This window comes from Taudactylus pleione, unplaced genomic scaffold (assembly GCF_031769625.1).
Source record: "Taudactylus pleione unplaced genomic scaffold, aTauple2 ptg000055l, whole genome shotgun sequence".
NCBI lineage: Eukaryota > Metazoa > Chordata > Amphibia > Anura > Myobatrachidae > Taudactylus > Taudactylus pleione.
In genome coordinates this window covers 5,899,033-5,922,500 of record NW_028284457.1, presented here as the reverse complement: position 1 = coordinate 5,922,500, position 23,468 = coordinate 5,899,033, and the positions used below count along the sequence as shown (strand labels likewise).

At 42.0% G+C, this 23,468-nt stretch overlaps 1 protein-coding gene across 1 annotated transcript in view; it reads left to right on the top strand.

Moving 5' to 3' along the window:
- The window catches only part of LOC148535158 (melanopsin-B-like), a 197,256-nt gene that overhangs the window by 53,507 nt on the left and 120,281 nt on the right, over positions 1-23,468 (top strand). The window contains 2 exon segments of the mRNA XM_088464453.1: positions 297-430; positions 17,567-17,770. Coding sequence (XP_088320579.1) covers positions 297-430; positions 17,567-17,770 — 338 coding nt within the window.

The following is a 23,468-nucleotide window of genomic DNA, read 5'->3' as shown; positions in this document are numbered from 1 at the left end:
ATTTTATTAGCCGTTATCATTTAGTGCAAATTAGAATGCAAATAAATATCTGATTGGATATTAAGGATAACCATGTTCTTGAATAAACCTTTTAATACATTTTGAAATAAGTGCATTCATGCACAAATGCATATCATTAGTAAAGTTTTATTTAGCTATGCATGGCATCAAAAGTATTTCTAATTCAAACATTTGTTATATATTTTTGTAAATGTTTTTTTTGTTCTATCATATTGTTACTTTGATCTCCTTGTAGAAATTGAAAGTATTTTATTATGTTTTCATTCCATTTACAGTAATAAGAAACTGAGAACAGCACCAAATTATTTCATAATAAATTTAGCTGTAAGTGATCTACTCATGTCCGCTACCCAGGCACCAGTCTGCTTCCTGAACAGCTTCAACAGGCAGTGGATCCTTGGAGGAATAGGTATGGGAATTGCATTAACATATTAATAGATCTTCATTAGTTTTTAAACATGTACAAGTTTAAATATAAATGAAATAATTAGAAGTCATGCTCTTTTTCCCTCACACTGTTTAATTAGGGAGCTAAAAGAGACGTCCAGGTAAACATTTTTTTCCCCATTAGCTCACTACCTTTAATTAGGGGCAGATATCCGTTCAACTGTCATCAACGTCCTTACACTTCACTGCTTATGCAGTTAACTTTGGAGACCATGTTATTATTATATTTCCTGACCCATGGCAGGAACCTTCTCATAGGTTCTCTGCTTTTATTTAAGTTGAGTTTAAGTTATTCTGTTAAGCATATTCTTACAAGTGATTTGCCTTTATCTTGTTAATGTAATGCCACCTCTTACTGACCATCTTCTGACGTCACTCCTTTCTTCTTTGGCAGCTTCTTGGATTACTGTTGGCACTCGAGCCAGCTGTCTACGCCAAAAAGCTGCTTCTGAATGTGACGTCACAAAGATGGTGGAGTACTGCATCAGGTAGAACAAGATGAAAATTTGTGCTAGCTTTGTAAAATATATACAGTATATGTTTTTATAGAGTGTAAGATTTGGCAAACCTACAGTAAGCTTATTATACCCAGCTACAAACATTATAAAGAACTAAAACCTGGTATAATAAATACGGTGGATGCTTTAAGAAATAGAGGAGTCAAAAATAATTTTTGGGAACCAATAGAAAAGTTTATCTATCTAGATCCAAACATTAGACCACAAAAGTGTAAATTCTGAATGTACGGCAAAGGCAGCTGGTGAGTAGTAAACGTACAATTAGGAGGTACAATTTTATTACTATGTTAATATGGAAAAGAGGGCAGATTAAAAATTTACATTATTATAACAGCCTTACAATGACAGAAGATAAAACTTGTGTGTAACGAAATGAATGTGGGTAATACAATATTAAATACAACATAAAAAAATGTTCTGCTTACTGAAGTTCAGTAAACTGTGAAGATGCACGCCCGTAGCAGCTGCTAAGAAAATGGTTCAATTGTACGCTAACATAATTTTCCTAATTTATCTGACTGAGTAATAAATTATTTAAAAATAGGCAAAAATTGAGATCTAAACGTAGTTTTCTTTTTTTTGATTAACCAAATATTTTTGTTTCCCTTTTTACATTTACTAAAACAGAGTAGATCAGTCTGCTCATACCTAATTGGGTCACCTTCACTAATTTACTGATGCAACCCAGTGATAAAAACATGCACATGGTCTATTTACTTAGTGAATACTGGCAGATAGAATGGCAAAAACAACTGGTGATTCTCGCTAATAAAGGATATTTATATATGAATCGGGAACATATGTACATTTTCCGTGTTAAGCCGTCAATGACCTTTAGCTCTGTTTAAAGCAAGGTATTACCATCTTACTCAACTCCATTACACAGTTGGAGCTCCTCTCATAACCTTAGGACAGCATGCTAATGGCATAAGATACAGATGAAAGCAATTATTTCAGTTGCTATGACATCATTGGATCTGTAGCTGTGTATGAATCTATTCATGCACAGTACTTTTCTACAACATTTGTATGTATATATATCTCAAATAGTGACATTACTTGCTAATTAGCAGTAGTGTAACTAGAGTCTTTGGAGCCCAGGTCAAATGTAAGATTTGTGCATTCCCACCCCATAGCAATATATGTTTTGCGCACCGAAGGTGCGCGTCAAAAAAAATTAGAGTGATCAAACAAAGAAAGGGGTGTGGCTACTGAAAATGGGGTGGGCCAACATGACACGCCACCAATTTCTTGTTAGTCTGGGAACATTCCTTTCTATTCCATATGCACCTTACCTTTACGGTGGTTTCTCACAATGTGGAACCTCTGAAGAAATACATCCTCTCTGAGACAACGGCGTCTTCAGTTGGTATTCACTATTCATGCAGGTCACATCGTCCGGAAGATGCCTGTTTGTGTAGGAATATTAACAAGGTCATCATCATATGATAGCGGTTCAACCAGACTCATTCCCCCTGTGTAACTTCCTTCCCCCTGCATCTCTCAGCCACACCATCATCTCTCAGCACATCATCTCCGCCCCCCCTGCGTCATCTCTCAGCACACCATCACCGCCCCCCCTGCGTCATCTCTCAGCACTTCATCACTTCCCCCCTGCGTCATCTCTCAGCACACCATCACCGCCCCCCCTGCGTCATCTCTCAGCACATCATCACTGCCCCCCTGCGTCATCTCTCAGCACACCATCACTGCCCCCCGTGCGTCATCTCTCTGCACACCATTACTGCCCCCCCTGTGTTGTCTCTCAGGACACCATCACTGTCCCCCTGCTTCGTCTCTCGGCACATCATCACTGCCCCCCCTGCGTTGTCTCTCAGCACACCATCACTGCCCCCCTGCTTCATCTCTCAGCACACCATCACCCCCCCAGCATCAACTCTCAACACACCATCGCCTCCCCCCCTGCATTGTCTTTTAACACACAGACACATATACATACACACACTAACACATATACATACACACACACACTGACACATACACACTGCCATATACACACACTGACACATATACATACACACACTGACACATATACATACACACACACACACTGACATATACATACACACACACACACACTGACACAGATACACACACTGACACACACACTTACACAGATATACACACAAACTGACACAGATACACACACACCATTCACCATAAATGCTGCCAGCCAAGTACAAGTCACCCTTCCCTACCCCCCCGCAGAAGTCCACCCTCCTCCTCCCTTGTGGCATTCCGTCCCCCCCTCCCATCCCTGCAAAAAAATTATACTCTTACCTGGCTGGTCCGGAGTAGAGAGAGCACCGGGGATGGAGAATTACCCTGTCACAGTTGCCTCTGTCGGCACCCGCAGCTCTCAGTATATAGAGAATGGGGAGACTGCCTGGGAGGGGCTGCGTGCTTCTGCTGCAGCTCACCCTACAGCCCTCAGCAGCACCAACAGGCACACTTGCCTGTTTGTTCTATTTTTAGTCCGGGAGAAATGGAGGTGCGGGGGGGGGGGGGGCTGGGGGGGGTACGGTGTCCTGACCGGCAGCGGCCCCCACTGCTGGGCCTGCCATGGTGCCAAGGGCATGTACCCCGCTCACCCTGCCCTGGTTACGCCACTGCTAATTCGGAAGCAGACAGAACAATACATGGAAATATGATTTTACATGTTTAATCGTTAATTGTCAAGGTAAAATATTTGGACTGACACTTGGGGCCAAATATAATAGGATGAGAGTTTAGAAAATGTTACAGTTTAGCAGTAAACTCTCACATTGTTAGAGTTGTATCTTCAAAATGGATAAACATCTGGATGACAGTTTAAATCGTGAGAGTTTTTTTAGTCTAAAATCATGAGAGTTTGCATTTTCTCAGATTGTATTATGTTGGCTGAGTTTAAATAGTGTGAGAGTTTAATGCTAAACTCACATTTTCTAAACTCTCACCCTATTAATTTCTCATCTGTTTTATTATGAACTACTGTATTCTACACTTTTGTTAATGTGCAGTGACACAGTGCTGGATTGTGTCAGTACAAATATTGCCTTTCATTTCATTTATGTGGATTGTCTAGATATTTTGAAGGTTGTTGCATCAAAAGCAGAAGATATTTTCTTTTAAAATATGTAGCCAGGGGATGGTGTTTTAATGTTAATATATATATTTTGTTTCAGAGATAGATTAGTATGTGATCCTCTTGGAAACTGTAGATAGAAGAGGCTTGGCAAAGGTTAACAATAGCATATACAGTTTCTTCTCGCACTTCTTCCTGGCTTTGGGGCTTACTGTACTTTCTAAATTAGGTCCACAGCTTATCATGAAGGAACAGATTGTGGTAGCTTGATAACGTCCAAACCCACACATTGTCTCATGGAACCATTAGATAGACACCTTTGTAAACTGTATTGTACAATATTTTGTAAGATGACAGTTCCATTTATAACATAAATCTTTCACACACACAGTTGAGTGAAGCTACTGAAAGCCCTGCTTGGTACCTTGGATCACCTTGACCTTGTTTCTCTATTTATACATAGCAAGGCTTCAAGGTTGCCAAATACCATCAGTGGGGATTTGGTGCCCAGATGTCAAATAACAAAGAAGTCTACAGCTGCTGCTGATGCAAATGTGACTACAAATTGCTAATACTTAGCCTATTGTTGCCTGAGTGCTGGGTGGACCCACTTTGCAGCAGAAGTCCTAGGTATTGATGTCCAGAGTGGTGCTTTTTGGGATTTGGGAGGTCCATGGGGATGGAAGAATGTAGAAGAAAGATGGTAAAGGTTAAAAATATATTAACCGGCTACCCACTTTTCTCAAATTGCTTCCTCCTATTCTCCCTCTGAAACAACATCCTGGCTTGACATTGAAGTCAACAGTATTAATTTCCCAGATTTGTCCTCTCTCTGGGGCTTATAAAAGAGATATCGCCCACCCCCCCTCCTCCAGCCTCCCACCTACTCTTCAATTCCTACTACATCTGTGGAATCTATACTCCGTTAAATTCTCAATCACTTCTTCTATGTCTCCCCTCATACTCATGTGGAACAATCCGTGTTTTCCACCGGGCCTACTAATGACCCGCATGGCATGGTGGACACATCTGGCCCTCAAATTTCCTGTTGATTTGAGCACAGGTGGGCATTGGCTTTCCGTCTCAGAACTACAGTCGAAAGCTCCTACCCAACCCCTCCACCCCTTTGAATATTGCCAAATATGGCACTTTCTACAATCTATGCCACAAGATTCACTTCTATGCACCCTCACCCCCTTTGAACGCCTCTGCAGGTTCCACCCCATGTCCAAAGGAATGATTTCCAAAATTTATAGTATCCTTATTGATGCTGCTTTTTCAACTTGTAATCCACATGAATCTTCTTGGGAGATGTGAGACAGGCTATTGCCAGATCCTCCATTTCTACACAGTTAAGGAAACCTCATATAAATTATATTACCACTGGTACTATACCCCAGTGCGACTCTCACAAATGTTTTCTTCTACAGAACCTCAGCTCCCTTGCTAGAGAAATTGTGGCCTCCGGGGTACTCTTACCCATATCTGGTAGATTTGCCCGGTCCTTAATACTTTTTGGACCTCGGTCCATACAGTTACAGATCAGCTCTTTGAAGCTCAGATCCCACGTACCTCATGGATTTTTCTACTATGCTACCCTCCTCCCAACCTTTCCAAGCACTCCCAGAAATTGTTGTCCCATAATCTAGTAGCTGCCAAACAATTAATAGCCCGCCAATGGACAAACCCTCACACGCCATCTCTTTCTGCTTTGAATTCGCAAATTTGGCATATTGCGGCAATGGATAATATTACTTATTATCAACATGATAGGGGCCATCTATTTGCCCAAGTGTGGGCTCCTTGGCTCTCCTGTGAGGGCACCCCCCACTCTTGACCCTTATATTTCCTCCACTGAACCCATGTGCGGCGGGAGGGTCTTACTTCTCACCCCATTATTTCTTGTTTGCTTTATTACCTTGGACAGGTACTCCTCCTCGTTTTCATTTTAATATCTTTTAAGCACCCTTCAGATGTCCTAATCTCTCTAGTAGTCCTGTTTCCCTCCTTTACACCTCCATCCCCTCCTCTCCCCGCCCCCCATACCCTTTCTATTGATTTGGTTTACATATACAGATCTATATTGTATTTTCTCTATAAATTTGAAAATGTGTCTCATTGTTGAGGCTATTTGCACTCATGTCTGCTTATATGCTCAGTCTGTTTATTCTTATGAGCGCTCTAAATAAAGGATGTATGTATATATATATATATATATATATATATATATATATATACATACAGTCAGGTGCATAAATATTGGGACATTGACAGAATTTTCATATTTTGGCCTCTATTCACCACCACAATGGCATTGAAATGAAACAAACAAGATGTACTTTAACTGCAGACTTTCAGATTTAATTTGAGGGTACTTACATCCAAATCAGGTGAACGGTATAGGAATTACAACGGTTTCTATATGTGCCTCCCACTTTTAAAGGGGCCAAAAGTAATGGGACTATCAACTCAAAAGCTATTTCATGGCCAGGTGTGGGCTATTCCCTCATTTTTCATTATCAATTAAGCAGGTAAAACGTCTGGAGTTGATTCTAGGTGTGACATTTGCATTTGGAATCAGTTGCTGTTAACTCTCAATATGAGATCCAAACAGCTGTCACTATCAGTGAAGCAAGCCATCATTAGGCTGAAAAATCAAAACAAACCCATCAGAGAGATAGCAAAAACATTAGGTGTGGCCAAATCAACTGTTTGGAACATTCTTAAAAAGAAAGAACGCACCGGAGAGTTCAGCAACACCAAAAGACCCGGAAGACCACGGAAATCAACTGTGGTGGATGACAGAAGAATTATTTCCCTGGTGAAGAAAAACACCTTCACAACAGGTGGCCAAATCAAGAACACTCTCCAGGAGGTAGGTGTATATGTGTCAAAGTCAACAATCAAGAGAAGACTTCACAAGAGTGAATATAGAGGGTTCACCACAAGATGTAAACCATTGGTGAGCCACAAAAACAGGAAGACCAGATTAGAGTTTGCCAAACAACATCTAAAAAAGCCATTACAGTTCTGGAACAACATCCTATGGACAGATGAGAAAAAGATCAACTTGTACCAGAGTGATGGGAAGAGAAGAGTATGGAGAAGGAAAGGAACTGCTCATGATCCAAAACATACCACCTCATCAGTGAAGCATGGTGGTTGTAGTGTCATGGCGTGGGCATGTATGGCTGCCAATGGAACTGGTTCCCTTGTATTTATTGATGATGTGACTGCTGACAAAAGCAGCAGAATGAATTCTGAAGTGTTTCGGGCAATATTATATGCTCATATTCAGTCAAATGCTTTATAACTCATTGGACGGCGCTTCACAGTGCAGATGGACAATGACACAAAGCATACAGCAAAAGCAACCAAAGAGTTTTTTAAGGCCAAAAAGTGGAATGTTATGCAATGGCCAAGTCAATCCCCTGACCTGAATCCGATTGAGCATGCATTTCACTTGATGAAGACAAAACTGAAGGAAAAATGCCCCAAGAACAAGCAGGAACTGAAGACATTTGCAGTAGAGGCCTGGCAGAGCATCACCAGGGTTGAAACCCAGCATCTGGTGATGTCTATGCATTCCAGACTTCAGGCTGTAATTGAGTGCAAAGGATTTGCAACAAAGTATTAAAAAGTGAAAGTTAGATTTAGGAGTGTTTAGTTTGTCCCATTACTTTTGGCCCCTTAAAATGTGGGAGGCACATATAGAAACCGTTGTAATTCCTACACCATTCACCTGATTTGGATGTAATTACTCTCAAATTAAATCAGTTAAAGCACATCTTGTTTGTGGTGGTGAATAGAGGCCAAAATATGAAAATTCTGTCAATGTCCCAATATTTATGCACCTGACTGTATATATATATATATATATATATATATTAACCAGTGGCGTAACTTCATCCCAGGTGCCCGGAGGCAAGATAAATGTTGGTGCCCCCCAAACTAAAATGTACCACCCCTCAGCACCTATGCCAGCCCAAGCTGCCGCCGCCCCCCTTATGCAGTTCCTTTTATATAATGCCCCCAGTAGTGGTCCGCCTATGTAGTGCTCCCCAGTAATGGTCCCCCTATGCAGTACATCCAGTAGTGAGGCCCCAGTAGTGAGGCCCCTTGTAGTTGCCCCCAGTAGTGAGCCCCCGGTAGTTGCCCCCAGTAGTGAGCCCCCTTGTAGTTGCCCCCAGTAGTGAGCCCCCTGTAGTTGCCCCCAGTAGTGAGGCCCCTGTGAGACCCCTGTAGTTGCCCCAGTAGTGAGGCCCCTGTAGTTTCCCCAGTAGTGAGCACCCTGTAGTTGCCCCCAGTAGTGAGGCCCCTGTAGTTACCCCCAGTAGTGAGGCCCCTATAGTTGCCCCCAGTAGTGAGGCCCCTGTATTTGCACCCGGTAGTGAGGCCCCTGTAGTTGCCCCCAGTAGTGAGGCCCCTGTAGTTGCCCCAGTAGTGAGCACCCTGTAGTTGCCCCTGTAGTTGCCCCCAGTAGTGAGGCCCCTGTAGTTACCCCCAGTAGTGAGGCCCCTGTAGTTACCCCCAGTAGTGAGCCCCTGTAGTTGCCCTCAGTAGTGAGCCCCTGTAGTTGCCCCCAGTAGTGAGCCCCTGTAGTTGCCCCCAGTAGTAGGCCCCTGTAGTTGCCCCCAGTAGTAGGCCCCTGTAGTTGCCCTCAGTAGTGAGCCCCTGTAGTTGCCCCCAGTAGTGAGCCCCTGTAGTTGCCCCCAGTAGTAGGCCCCTGTAGTTGCCACCAGTAGTGATGGCCCCCACCGCGCGCACACACTCACAAAAAAAAAACTTAACTTTATCCCCACTCCAGTGCTGCTGCCATCCATCCCTGGTGTCTGCTCCACGGCACTATGGGAGTGACATCATTACGTCACTCCCATAGTGCACTGCGGGACCCGGAAGACGGAGCTCACTCCTGAGCTCCGTCCCCGGCGTCCGCTCCTCGGCACTATGGGAGTGACGTTATGACGTCACTCCCATAGTACACTGCGGGACCCGGAAGACGGAGGGAGCTCCGTCCTCTGGCTACCACCAGGAGGATAGGAGCTGGGTGCCCGCTGGTAACACACTCAGCGGGCGTCCAGCAAATGGAGGGTGCAGGGGTGCGACCGCACCCCTTGCACCCTCCGTAGTTACGCCAATGGAGGTGGAGCGCTGATCAGCGGCGCTCCTTCTCCATGCAGCTCCCGGGGACAATGGAGCCAGGTGCCCCCTTCAGGGCTGACGCTCGGCGGGAAATGACTCCATTGTCTTCGGGAGTTCCACCACTGATGTTAACCAAGGAATATCAATACATTTAATATAAAACTGGAGTGTGGGGGAAGAGAAGAAGTAATGAATAGATGTTAAGAAGGGAATAGGATAGATTTACAGGTTGAGTCTCCCATATCCAAAATGCTTGGGACCAGGGGTATTTTGGATAACGGAATATTCCGTATTTTGGAATATTTGCATACCATAATATGATATCTTGGGAATAGGATCCAAAAATACACACAGAATGCATTTGTGTATTATATACACCTTATACACACATCCTGCAGCTAATTTTATACAATATATTAAATAATTTTGTGGCTCAAACAAAGTTTGTTGACAGAAATGAAATTCATTTATGTATCATATACACTTTATAAACACAGCCTGAAGGTAATTTTCTACAATATTTTTAATAATTTGTGGCTTAGACAAAGTTTGTGCACATTGAACCATCAACAATCAAAGGTTTCAGTATCTCAGTCATGTAAAAAAAATTCTGTATTTCGGAATTTTCCGTATTTTGAAATATTTGGATATGGGAGACCCAACCTGTATTTATAGTGGGATAGAAGGTTATATCTGTCATGTGAAGTTACAGTAACTGCTGTGTGGTATTATAGCGGAGAAGAAGTTGGTCTGTTTGAATGTGTAGTAGAGTGAAATGATGGCATATTAGGAGAATAAAGGTAAGAAAAGAAAATGGGAGAAACAAGAGTAAGCAGGTGGATCTAGTATGAAGGGCAGTAGGAAATATAGTAGGGAGCAATTGGTGGGTAATACAGCAAGGGTAGGTGCAATTTTGAGAGAGCCAAAAAGAGGGTCTTTACTGACTATTTTGTCCTTTCACAATTTACACAAATGTCTCACTGTGATATCCAAACTTTGCACCCTATTGCCAACCTATTTTCTATCCACTATTCCAGAGTTTCCCATATTCCACCAATTCAATCCAAGTTTTAAGGATATTCATGCTTGAGTCCTGATGAGTAAATCAAATTGACTGAGTTACTAACTAAGTCACCTGTGCTCAAGCATGGATATCCTTAAAACTTTGACTGTAATGGCAGAGTTTGGGAAACTCTGCACTATTCTGTAATGGAAACACATTCTTCTGCATCTACTTCATCTACCTCTGGTTCTCTTCCATCTACTTCTTGTGCCTTGTTCTCCCACTTACTAATCTCACACTATTGTATCAATTTTCTGTAATAACCTCCCCAACACAATCTCAGAGTAAAAAGGCTTTCAAAAATAGAAGTGTTAATATTTTATTTTATCAATTAACAAAATGCAAAAGAGAATGTACAGAAGAAAAATCTAAATCAAATCAATATTTGGTATGATCAACTTTTCCTTCAAAACAGCATAAATTCTTCAATTCTTCTAGGTACACTTGCATACAGTTTTTGAGGAACTCAGCAGGGATGTTGTTCCAAACATCTTGGAAAACTAACCACAGATTTTATGTGGGTGTAGGCTTGCTCAAATCCTTCCATCTCTTCATGTAATCCCAGGCAGACTTGATGATGCTGAGTTCAGGGCTCTGTGGGGGTCATATCATCGCTTCCAGGACTCCTTGTTCTTCTTTATGCTGAATATAGTTCTTAATGACATTGGCTCTATGTTTGGGGTCATTGTCCTGTTGCAGAACAAATTTGGAGCCATCAGATGCCTCCCTCATGGTATTGCATGATGGATAAGTACCTGCTTGTATTTCTCAGCATTGAGGACACCATTAATCCTGACCAAATCCCCAACTCCATTTGCTGAAATGCAGCCCCAAACTTGCAAGGAACCTCCACCATGCTTCACTGTTGCCTGCTAGATACTCATTTTTGTACCACTCTCCAGCCCTTCGACAAACAAACTGCCTTCTGTTACAGCCAAATATTTAATTTTCACTCCTCAGTCCAGAGCACATGCACCCCAGCTCCTATGTTTTCATGAATAGTTGTTACTTGGCCTTGTTTCCACATTGAAGGTATGGCTTTTTGGCCACAATTATTCCATGAAGACCACTTCAGGCCAGACTTCTCCAAACAGTAGATGGATGTACCTGGGGCCCACTGGCTTCTACCAGTTCTGAGCTGATGGCACTGCTGCACATCTTCCAATTTTGAAGGGAAGTAAGCATGATATGTCTTCATCTGATGCACTAAGTTTCCATGGCCGACCACTGCATCTATGGTCCTCAACGTTGCCCATTTCTTTGTACTTGTTTAAAAGAGCTTGAACAGCACATCTTGAAACCCCAGTCTGCTTTGAAATCTTTGCCTGGGAGAGACCTTGCTGATGCAGTATAACTATCTTGTGTCTTGTTGCTGTTCTCAGTCTTGCCATGGTGTATGACCTGTGACACTAAACTGTCTTCCACAACCCACAGCAGAGTTTGGCTGTTCCTCCTGTTTCTGTTTCAGTTAATTACTGTGTTGCAACCTACATATGAAGATGATGATCATTATCACCTGGATCATACACCTGACTATAATCCTACAAAATCCCTGACTTTGTGCAAGTGTACCTATAATAATTGATGCTGTTTTAAAGGCAAAGGGTGGTCCACCAAATATTGATTTGATTTAGATTTATCTTCTGTTCATTCACTTTGCATTTTGTTAATTGATAAAAATAAACTATTAACTCTTCTATTTTTGATAGCATTCTTACTTTGTAGCATTTTTTCCACACCTGCCTAAAACTTTTGCACAGTATCTATCTATCTATCTATCTATCTATCTATCTATCTATCTATCTATCTATCTATCTATCTAAGAGATGAAAAGTTCAGTTTTACTGGGTACATTTCGCCATATTAGTGCAAGTTCAGATTTACCTTATTGGCTATATAAAATATGTGATAGCCGGATAGCCAATAAGAATAATTTTTCAGATCCGAATTTAAGCAAGCCAAAACCGAACCGCACATTTCTTATATATATATATTAATTTCAACAGCATCGGAGTGTATTACATCAGTTCTGCTGCTGGTAGTTTGTTTCCTGCAGCGTCACAAACATTATGTAAAATACTGCTACACTGCAGGTGGAGTCAGAGAGAGGGGCATAACAGTGGCAGTGGCGGATGGGCATTCAGGCAGGAGAGATGTCAGTTTAATTGGTGGGGGCAGGAAGGTTGTCAATTTATTGGTGGGGGCTCCAACAACTCAATTGCCCCAGTGCCTCCACAAGCCTTAATAGAGCCCTGGTCTCAATTTTGCAATTACATGTCCCCACTACACCCTGTTGAATCTGATCACTAGCTATGGCTAATAAATTGAGTTCTTTCTTGGTCACCCTCAGGGCTTTGTCTGTTATAATCTACATATGATCATGTGAAGGAAAGAGACACTGGACACAAATGTGTATGTAACCACAAGCATCTCCTCTCTGCTTTATTTAACTGTCACGGCTGCAGACACTTGAGACTCCTGGGAAGATTCAGGCTTACTAGGTTTTATGAACTGAGGTGGTTTTAGGAATTACCTTTTCATGAAATATCACTAGCATGAAATAAAAGTAAATAGAATTTATTCAAGAACAAAAACTGCATGGCAAAGTTCCACATTAAATCAACACAAAGTTCATGACATGCACTAACAGGTGCAGGGGTATGCTCCTGTAAGAAACAAAGTTCAAAGTACACACTGAACTGGTGTGGGGTGAAACCCCGAGTCAGACACAAGGCTGGAGCCTCAGGATAGAATGGCGGTCAATAACAGGCTTGAGCCCTGTATCGTAACGGAGGTCCACAACACGGTTGAGCCCTGAGATGTAACAAGATCCGGAACGAGGTTAAGCCCTTAGACGTAATGAAGATCCGGAACAGACTTGAGCCCTGAGATGTGATGAGGGTCCAGAACAGGGTTGAGCCCTGAGACGTGATGAGGGTCCAGAACTGGGTTGAGCCCTGAGACGTGATGAGGGTCCGGAACAGTGTTGAGCCCTGCGATGTGATGAAGGTCCAGAGCAGGGTTGAGCCCTGCAGCATAAAGAAGGTCCAGAGCAGGGTTGAGCCCTGCAGCAGGATGATGGTCCGGACCAGGGTTGAGCCCTGTGGGGTAATGAAGATCCGAAGCAGGGTTGAGCCCTGTGGCAGGATGAAGGTCTGGTGCAGGTTTGAGCCCTGCGGCAGGATGAGGGTCCAGAGCAGGGTTGAGCCCTGCAACATGATGGGGTTCCAATGAGGATAGACTGTAACGGTGCAGTTGACAACTGTAGAAGAAGTAAACCAAATGTCCGTATGAGTCAATTATAACAAGTAAATCCAGTAGTGTAGCGTAAAATGGAATAGCAGTAATAGAGCAGGATAACAACGGAAAGACAATGGCAATGCTGAGCTCTGTAGTGCAGCTGATAGCCTGTATCAGAACTTGAACCGGAACACGAGCAGGAATGTAGCGAGGTCCACAGCATACACCAGGCACAGCGGGGATCTGGCAGGAGTCCAAGGAAAACCTGAAAGTAACATTGCACAGACAATGAGGCATAGTTAGTAACAGGCTTTATACTAGAGGTCTGTGATCCATAGGAAGTTCAGACCATGTGACCCAAATAGAATCAGGTTTGGAATAATAAGCAATCAAGGAATCCAACAACCTGACGACACCTAAGAAACAGATGATCACTTTAACTCTCTGCACACTGCATGCGACGAACGCCAGCAACCAGGATAGATCCTCCAACGACCACAATGGAACTTTGGCAAGTGTAGTTTATCTTTATGTACTGAAATAGTCGAAGTCCTGACATTAACAGACAGACTCATATTCATTAGCTCCAAGTAACACATCTGTTATTCATTAGCTGCAGTGAAACTGATGAGCTGGCAGTCTCAAGACTTCCTAAGATTTGAATAACATTCCCATATATGTACATATGCTTTTCTGTGTATGTGACAGGCTCTGTACAATGAATTAACCCTCTCCTGTCCTGTATATTTACTTTCAATGAATACGTGGCATAATTGAAAACAACTTATAGTGTACAAAATGGCTTCTGTACTTGCACAACCATTACTGTACTTTCGAGTCTCAATGCAAACTTGGGCCCAAAAAAAATACCTAGATTCAAAAAAGTGGGCACGTACAGTGCGAAAAATAACTTTTGACTAAAATAGGTCTCTAATTGAATTTAAGACAGAGGGGTCTATTTACTAAGCAGTGTTATGGGTACACACTGGCCGATATATTGGCCGAACAATATATTGTGCCCCCGTTGGCCAGTATGTACAGACGGGAGACTGTCTGAGGCTGCTAAAGCAGCAGCCTCAACAGTTTCCTATGCCAAAGGATGGGAGCGATCATGCTGATCATGCCCCCCATTGGCTGTGCGCTGCGCTGAGAGGCATGCAGCACCCCCCTCCTCAGCGCTGCAAATTTTTTTTTGTTTCTCCCAAAGGGGGCGTGACCACGCCTTCCGTGATTAGGCCATGCCCCCTACCTACCCCCTGGCCGCCGGGACCTGCTGCAGCATGCAGATGATGGTCGTTCAGTGTGCATGAACGATCATCATCTGCACATATATCTGCAGATCACCCGATCTGCAGATATATCTGTCAGGTGTGTACCCACCTTTAGGAGATAGAATGAAAACTCATAAGAAAGTGATAAGGTTCCAGCCAATCAGCTCCCAACTGTCATCTCACAGTCTGTGTTTGAAAAATTACAGTTGGGAGCTGATTGGCTGACACCTTATCATTTTCTTATCACCTTTCACTCTGTCTCCTAACACTGCTTAGTAAATAGACCCCTGAATCTGAATAAGGTCCAATACTACTAGAATTTTACCTTTACCATCTTGCTGCTACATTTACCCATCACCATGGGCCCCTGGCTGATCAGTCATCACCAGCCCCAAAATTCCCAAACCACACCACTTGGACATCAAAACCTCCACAGTAACAATTGGCTGAGCATTACCTTTTCTAGTACTACCAGGTAGGATGCTATGTTTATAGCCAAATTACTTCTCCAAAGATATGGTGAAACTGGGTACTGATCTCAAAATAGGCCCAGTGACCTATAACAAACTTATTATAAAAATTTGCATTGTTAGGAGGCAACATAATCATGAAGAAGGGAAAGCAGACTCCTTCCGTTGCTGTGATTAACACCAGTATCGCATGTCAAACCATCACTAGACCATTTTGTATCAATTAAGTAATTGCTCCATCTCTACCACAATTGCACTATCATCTTGCTATTGTCTTGGACAGAACTGTGGTAGTCAACCATCTGTACATTTAATAATTAAAAATTACCCAAGGTGTGAAAAATATAGGGCAACAAAAAATAATATGACTGATGTTTCATAGCATTTACCTCACCAATGAGTTTGGGTCTGAACAGGGTTACAGTCCATATTTTAATCCATGGACCTATTTTTGCTCTATATTCAACTATTTTCACTTGTTGATTTATTTCCACATTTCATAAATATTCAGTAAATATCTTTGGGGTCTATTCATGTAGCAGTGTAATATCCTTTATCAGATTTCTCCAGCAGTGCCCCTGATTAGTATAGACATCGCTTCCCCATACACTAGTATCGGGAGAGCGATTCATTAGAAACACGGAAAGCTCAGCTTTCCATATCTTTTTCTCCATATCAGGATGGCATAATGTGCCTCCTGAGGGGAGAAATCAGCGAAGACTCCTGTCTCCCCGCCTTCTCCATGCAGTCTCCGTCCCCTTCACTGAGACCGGCCAATCACCTGCCTCCTCGTCAGTCGCTCCACCCCCTGTTCAGACAGTGTCCATAGTACACTGTACACTGCAATTTAAGCTAAACAATGGGTAAAGATCTGATATAATTTTTACACATTGCTATCAGTCCCAATAGTGGTGACCCCAAAATTTGATAACCGTGTCCCCCCATTTTACACAGCTGACCACACCTTCAGGGGGGCTCATACTATTCCCTGATTGTGGAGACACAGCCCCTGCCCCCAGCTCTGCTGCTACCTACATGCACCCAGTGGGCTGTACCTGCCATCTCTGCTCGCACAGTGGACACCATGCTCCGCCATCTCTTCCCGCACTGGGTATGCCATTCCCAGCAACAAGTTGGAGAGGCACCGCTAATAAAGCTTGCTTAGCTACTGCTGGGGAGTGGAGACAAGTGAAGCGGCCAGATGTGGGTAGTGGGTGATGCATGCAGGAGAACTGCTTAAGACAGCATGAGCTTACAGCAGCCAGAGCTGTCAGAGGAACTCTTCGAGTGCTGAGGAGGCTGCAAATTCACCAGTGCATGTGCAGGATCCAGATCTCAGGACACTAATACGGTATTTGGAAACCGCAGTGATTCATTGCTTTGCTAAGGACGTTGAACATCATGGGACATCACAAGATGGGTAAGTATTAGTGAATCACTCGGTAACGTCAAGATATATTGCATCAATATGATGTGATCTGTCTCGAAAGTTACCATGACCTACTTCTCCATCTTTATGAATTAACTCCTTTGTCTGTAAAACAATTTTATAAAATTTTCATTATAGAATATTGTCAGGGGTTGACACACTAGGACTCGGCAAACTAAGGCCCCCATTTATCAGTAAAGCGTTTAATCCTCATTTCTGCATTCTGGATTTTAATCATCATTAGTGTTTAATCCTCATTTCTGGATTTAACAAACAAAGGTAATCTAAGATTACCGCTGTTTGTCACAGCATTGTTCTCTACTTTAGATGGTGAAAGTGATGCGGTCCCCATTGACAGCAATGGGGACCCGGCGCTGCCTTTCAGGCTTCAGCAAAGCACTGCCCAGTCCCCGTGTCATACACCTCGCCAGGCGGACCATCGCACATGCACATTACACCGGCACTGGCAATGTTAGGCTGCCAGCAGCCCAGCAGAGGACCTCACAGAGAAGGAGGACCTCACTGGAGGGGAAAGTATTGGTAAATACTACTGGATTTTTCGGTTGTATCACAGTGATACTAAACAAAAAATTTTGCTGGTATTTGTCTTCGTTGATAAATGGTGGTCATACAAACTACTTTCATTTTGTCCTGTTAAGGAGCAGGGCTATAAATGAATATACCCACATCATTTTGTTTCTGACATTTCCTATATTAAATAGACCTTTGCGGCGATAAATCTCTACTGGTTTATAGGAATATATCTGACTCCCACATTTCAACATGATTATAGTACATCTACCTCTAATATGATTTTAGTGTGTTGTGTACATTTAAAACCACTCAAGATATATATGATGTTTGTATTATTTTTTTCTAGGTTGTAATATCTATGCATTTTGTGGGGCTTTGTTTGGAATAACCTCTATGATGACTTTACTGGCTATTGCTGTTGACCGGTACCTAGTTATCACAAAACCATTACAATCGATCCAGTGGTCATCCAAAAAACGGACGATACAAGTTATTGTTCTTGTCTGGTTCTATTCACTAATGTGGAGCATGGCGCCCTTACTTGGCTGGAGTAAGTTGAATCATTTTTAATATTTTTTGAAACAACATTAAAAAAAAATTGCATGACAGTTAAGAGGCACTCATACTGATTATATTAACTCAGAGTTAAATCATCTTTAAAGATTAAAAGGGGATTTAAGATTGTGTGATATTACTGATTTATAGAAGGCTAACAGCTTAGGATAGTGCATTATTTGCAAAGCCTTTTAGTACTGCTATAGGATTATTTATAAATATCATATGCATGTCTTGTCTTTTAAAGGATAATGTGAAGAAATGGTACCTTTTCTTCTAAGCATAATTTCTGAAGGTAATACAAATTATTTGGTTGGCTACTTCCGACTCACCTCTGCACACTGGTCAAAAATCATGATTCACTGAATCTTTAAGTGAAAAGAAGATAACTCAAAAGTGTACACAGTTGAACAAGACATTTATGTACATTTTAATGCCAAATTACTATTTATTTGCAGAATTTAACAAGAATAAAACAGTGAATGTGGCATTTGCAAAAATTTAGGGAACTGTTGATTCATTAATACTTTTTTTAGGGCCTCACAAATTACTTGACTCATTCTGCCTCTAAGTAATCCAGAATAAGACAATATTGTACTCAGGGCCGATTCAGACCCGCTCGCTAGGCTGCGTTCGCACGCAGCAAGATGATTTTTTGCAATGCATCGCAGTGCACGTGCGTGAACTAGTTCATGCGAATGCATTCGCTCGCTGTCCATAGACAGATCGCTAGCTAGAGTGACAGGACATGCCATTTACGGGTGGTGACAGGGGATGGCCCATGAAATCGGGGGAATGGTGGTGCGAATGCAGGCATGCCTGAGCGTCTCAACGCCGTTTCAGAGGCATGCTTAATCAAGACGCAGCATCATATGTCACCTGGCTGAATTTTACACTGAAGCACTTGCAGTGCTTGCAGTAGGGTATGGTCTGCCACAACTGCTGCGATCGTTGGTTACATATACTTCCTGGACATGATGTGGGAAAGTGGGCATCTTAAGATAGGCTGGTGGGCATCTGCATACACAGAGCGATCGCACGCTAAGACACAGTGGGCATGCTAAAGCCTTACCGTGCGATCGCTTGCCTTTACCAGATTTGCATACGCTAGGTGCGTGAGAACGTATCTAGCAAGCGGGTCTGAATTGGGCCCTCTGTCCCTTCTAACCAGCTTGTAAACTGGTCAGATACAGTACTTAGAGAGAAAAAGCACACTGTAAACACCTGTATAGAGGAAAGATTTATCTGATAAATGAGTTGTGGTCCACAGTTCATGGTTGGTTTCACAAAAAAGATTTCCATAGAAAGTATTTAGAAAGAAAACCATCTATGAAGCCTCATCAAAAAAATCAATGAATGTACTGTATGCAGAGAAATACTGCGGAAGTTAGAACCTTTTTAGTACTGAAATGTATCGTTGACTGATGAACAAAAACTAAAGTTGTTGGCTATTACACCACTATTTTTTTGGGAGGAAAACAGTGAAGAAGGAAGGAAACCACATCCATGTTAAGTATTGAGTTAGATCTACAGTATTATGCATTGACAAAAATATTTTACATGTAACAGGATAGAATAAACTAAACTTGAAGATGTCTAAAAATAAGTAAGAAATTAAAGATGAATAGAGGTTGGGTGCTTCAGACAGCAATCCAATACATAAGGTACCTCAAAAATAACGAGAAAGAGCTTACAGGAACATTTGGAAAACATTCCTCAGACTTTAAACATTTGGAGTTATACTTGCTAAAGGTCATTTTTAAATTGATTTTGATCATTCTAAAATTGATAAAAACTGATCAACATTGCAGTTGTGTTTCTGGGGCTAAATCACACATTTCTCAATACTTTAAAAAAAATAAATAATAATTATCTGTTAGTAAATGTGTGATTTAGCCCCAGAAACCCAAAATCGATGTTGGTCGATTTGTAAATTGATCAAAATTGATTAAAATTGACCTTTAGTAAATATACCCCATTTAGTGGTAACCTGCACATGAAGTGACTGCACGAAAACTTGATATTGTTTATGATCTACAGTAAAAATATTCTACAACAATGTGAACAATTCTAAAACAAGAATAAAAAAACACTTAGCTTGCTACAGTTACTGTTTCAAGCTCTGATTTGTGTCAAAAGTGATGTTACTAATTGCTGACTGACAGGCTTCCCAAACTTTTACACATGCCAAATTCATGCTTTTATTTATTTTGCTTTACATGCTTTTCAGTGCAGTAAACAGTAACTACATGTTTCCATTACTACCCTGCAGAGGTTGTGTTACCTTCTGTGTCACCAAAATGTGGTTCAATAGACAATATGTACTGTGTGTTGTAAAATGTCAATAAGGACTCACTGTGGCAATGTATGCTATGTGTCACAGCAGATAAATAAACACACCCAATATTATGTTATACTGTGTCCCTTACTATGTAACCCTTACTTATTACAAGGATATAAGAAGCGACTGAAGATTTCTGTGACCAAATAAAAGCACACATATATATGGGTGGGTTTGGTATATTAGGTTGACATTCATAATGGTTCCTATGTTGACATTGAATAAGGGCATCCCCGACAGCCAGAATCCCGACACCAATAGGATAAGTGTTTTCCTAACCCCTACCCTAACCCTCCCTCCCCGGTGCCTAATCCTAACCTGCCCCCCTAGTGCCTAAGCCTAACCTCCCCCTCCCCGCACCCTAAACCTAACACCCCCTCCCCGGTGCCTAAACCCTCCCCCCTAGTGCCTAAACCTAACCTCCCTCTCCTTGCACCCTAATCGTAACACTCCATCCCCGGTACCTAACCCTTCCCCTAGTGTCTAACCCTAACCCCGCACCCTAACCTCCGCCTCCACCCCGATACTTACTTACAGTATCCCGACCATCGGGATGCCGACGGTCAGGATACTGGTGCTGGGATCCCGACCTATCTGGATTTTGGCACCGGTATTTAGACCGTCGACATCCCACACGCCGGGATGCCGACTACATCCCGATGATATGTGGACATGGCCAGAATGTTGACATTGTGTTTTTAAGGTGAGTCTATCGCTAACCCTAACCCTAAACCTAATACCAATATCAACAATTTCCATTAAAATTTCATATGTCACCATTCTGTCCATGTCGACATTTTACACTTGTCAAGATTCATGATGTTGACATTTTAACCATGTTGATATCATAACTGTCGACATTTTGATGTCAACATCATGAATGCCAGCATTGCAATGTTAATATACTAACCGCATACCACAGGCTGAATGTTTTTATACAGGCCACAGAAATCTATGGTGTCTTCCATTAGATGTAATCATTAATAATAGAGAGAGCATTATTATTTACGTATAATCCTCACATTTTCCTTATGAACACTGAAGTGGTGACATCAGCAATAACCAATTATAAGTGATAACATCAGAACTCAATGTTTGTATAAATATTGGGCCTAATATACAGTGTGACAAATGCAAATGTATTTATTTCCTAAGCTATGCAGTAAAAATTAATTTGAATTCCTCTGTATCTAATTATTTTGCACAGTTTAGACTAGAGATGAGCGGGTTCAGCAGTTTCCCGGATTACAAATAGACAGAGTAGGAACCGGCCTATGGGCCCCGCACCTTTTAGGGGCCCTGCGACAACAGATCAAAATAATATTAATTTGAACTTGAAAGAAAATTACAATCAAGCTTTCTTAAATTGTTTTCAAAAGATAGAAAAAACGAATCAACTCAAAGAAATGAAAACTTTACATTAAAGACTCTATAGCAAAAATACTGTATTAATGTAGTGTACCCATTAGCAATTTAAAGTACATAATCCATAGACATTAGATTCACATTATAGTTTGTCTCTTAAAAGCTCATCTTCTGTCAGTTGTTAGTTTGCAAAAAAATTTTGGTGCAACCTACATACAGTTTATTAAAAGTGTTGTTTGGGAAAATTAAAAAAGTATTAGGAGATATTTTGCAAGGTGGGCCGCGAGATTTCAACTGCCTAGGGAGGGTTTAATCCGACACTGAGGTTCGGTTTCCTGGAAACTGAACCCACCCAAATTTACCAGTTGCAAGTGGATATGGGTCCCGGCTCGAATCTTCTCACCAGCTCCGGATCCAAAAACGTAGCAAAACATCATCCTCGTGGTGTCGGATATCCCATGTTTTGGATCCAGAGTGTTGACTGTCCTTTCCAACCAGCGGCCGCTACCATGGTAAGAGGCCACTGGTTGGCAAAGAATGGCTGTCTCTCAGCCAATCAACGCTTCCCCATAGACTTCAATGAACCCATTGAAGTCTATGGGGAAGCGCTGGCTGAGTGACAGCCAATCAGTGCTCTGTTACCATAGTAGCTACCACTGATTGTCTGGCAGCCATACAAATGACAGAATACACGTGTGTCCTGTCATTTGCGGGGAAAGCACTATTATGTGTATATGTGTATACACATATAGCATTTCTTAGTCCAGATGGATCAGGAGCTGCAGTTTGTTTGTTTTTAATACCTCAGGGATGCCTACATGAAGAAGAGGACCTATCAGCAGGGACAAGGTGAGTATAGTGTCAGTGTATGTATTAAAGTATTACTTTTCTATGGTGAGTGTGTACTGACTTTTTAAATATTTTTACAGGAGAACTACAGGTCCCAGTATGCCCTTAATGCCCATGCTTGATGGTACTTGTGGTTCTCCAAGTACCAGCAAGCAGGGTAGGCTTGCTGGGACCTATAGTCCTCCTGTAAAAGACAATATTTTTAATTATAATTTTTACCACTTAACCCCACACCCACAACCACCAGGGGTGTGGCAAATAGCCACGGGCTATCAGTCTGGGCCTGGGGTCCTTTTATTTGATCACCTCTTCCTGAGGAATTCCCAGCCTCAGCTGACTAGCAAGGGGTGTGGAATACTTTGGCAGGGGGACCCAGTGAAGTGTATCCCCCTGCTGTGGCATTACACCCCAGCTAGATAGAGCCGGTGTTGGTTGTGTAAAATATCGGGGACCCCTATGTAATTTTTCACCCACACTTTCACAATTAGGACTGGCTCAGGAGCACAGTGCTGGTTGTGTAACATACGGGGACCTCTATGTCAGTTTTTCCCCATATTTTCACAACCAGGACCAGCTCAGGAGCCCAGTGCTTGTTGTGTAAAATATGGGAACCCCTACATTTTTTCTCCTGTATTTTTAAAACCAGGATCAGCTCAAAAAAACCTGGTGCTAGTTGAGCTTTAGCGGTGGGGGGCACACATTTTTTCTACCAATATTTAACACTATACAGTATTTACTTTTACGCAAAGTGTGATCTGTGCAGGCTTCTGCAAACATGCTGTGAGGTGATCAAAATTTCCTGGAAATTAATGTTATTGAGGTTAATAATACCATAGGAACAAAAACAGACCCACATTATGTGCTTTTAGCTATTTTATCAATTAAAAAAAAAGTACAGATTCAAAACCAAAACAAGATGATGAATTAGAACCACAACCAAAACACAGGGGTAAGCACACATCTCTAGTTTAATCTTGTATACCCATACAATTTGAGAGAAGAGATGGAGAGCATAGAGGGGCAAGTGTACAGTGAGGGAGTGTTCAGCTAATTGCAATATACTGTAATTAGACGTGAATACAGGGCTCGACAAAACTCGGGGGCCAGGTCGCCATGGTGACCAGATTTGGCTGCCTGG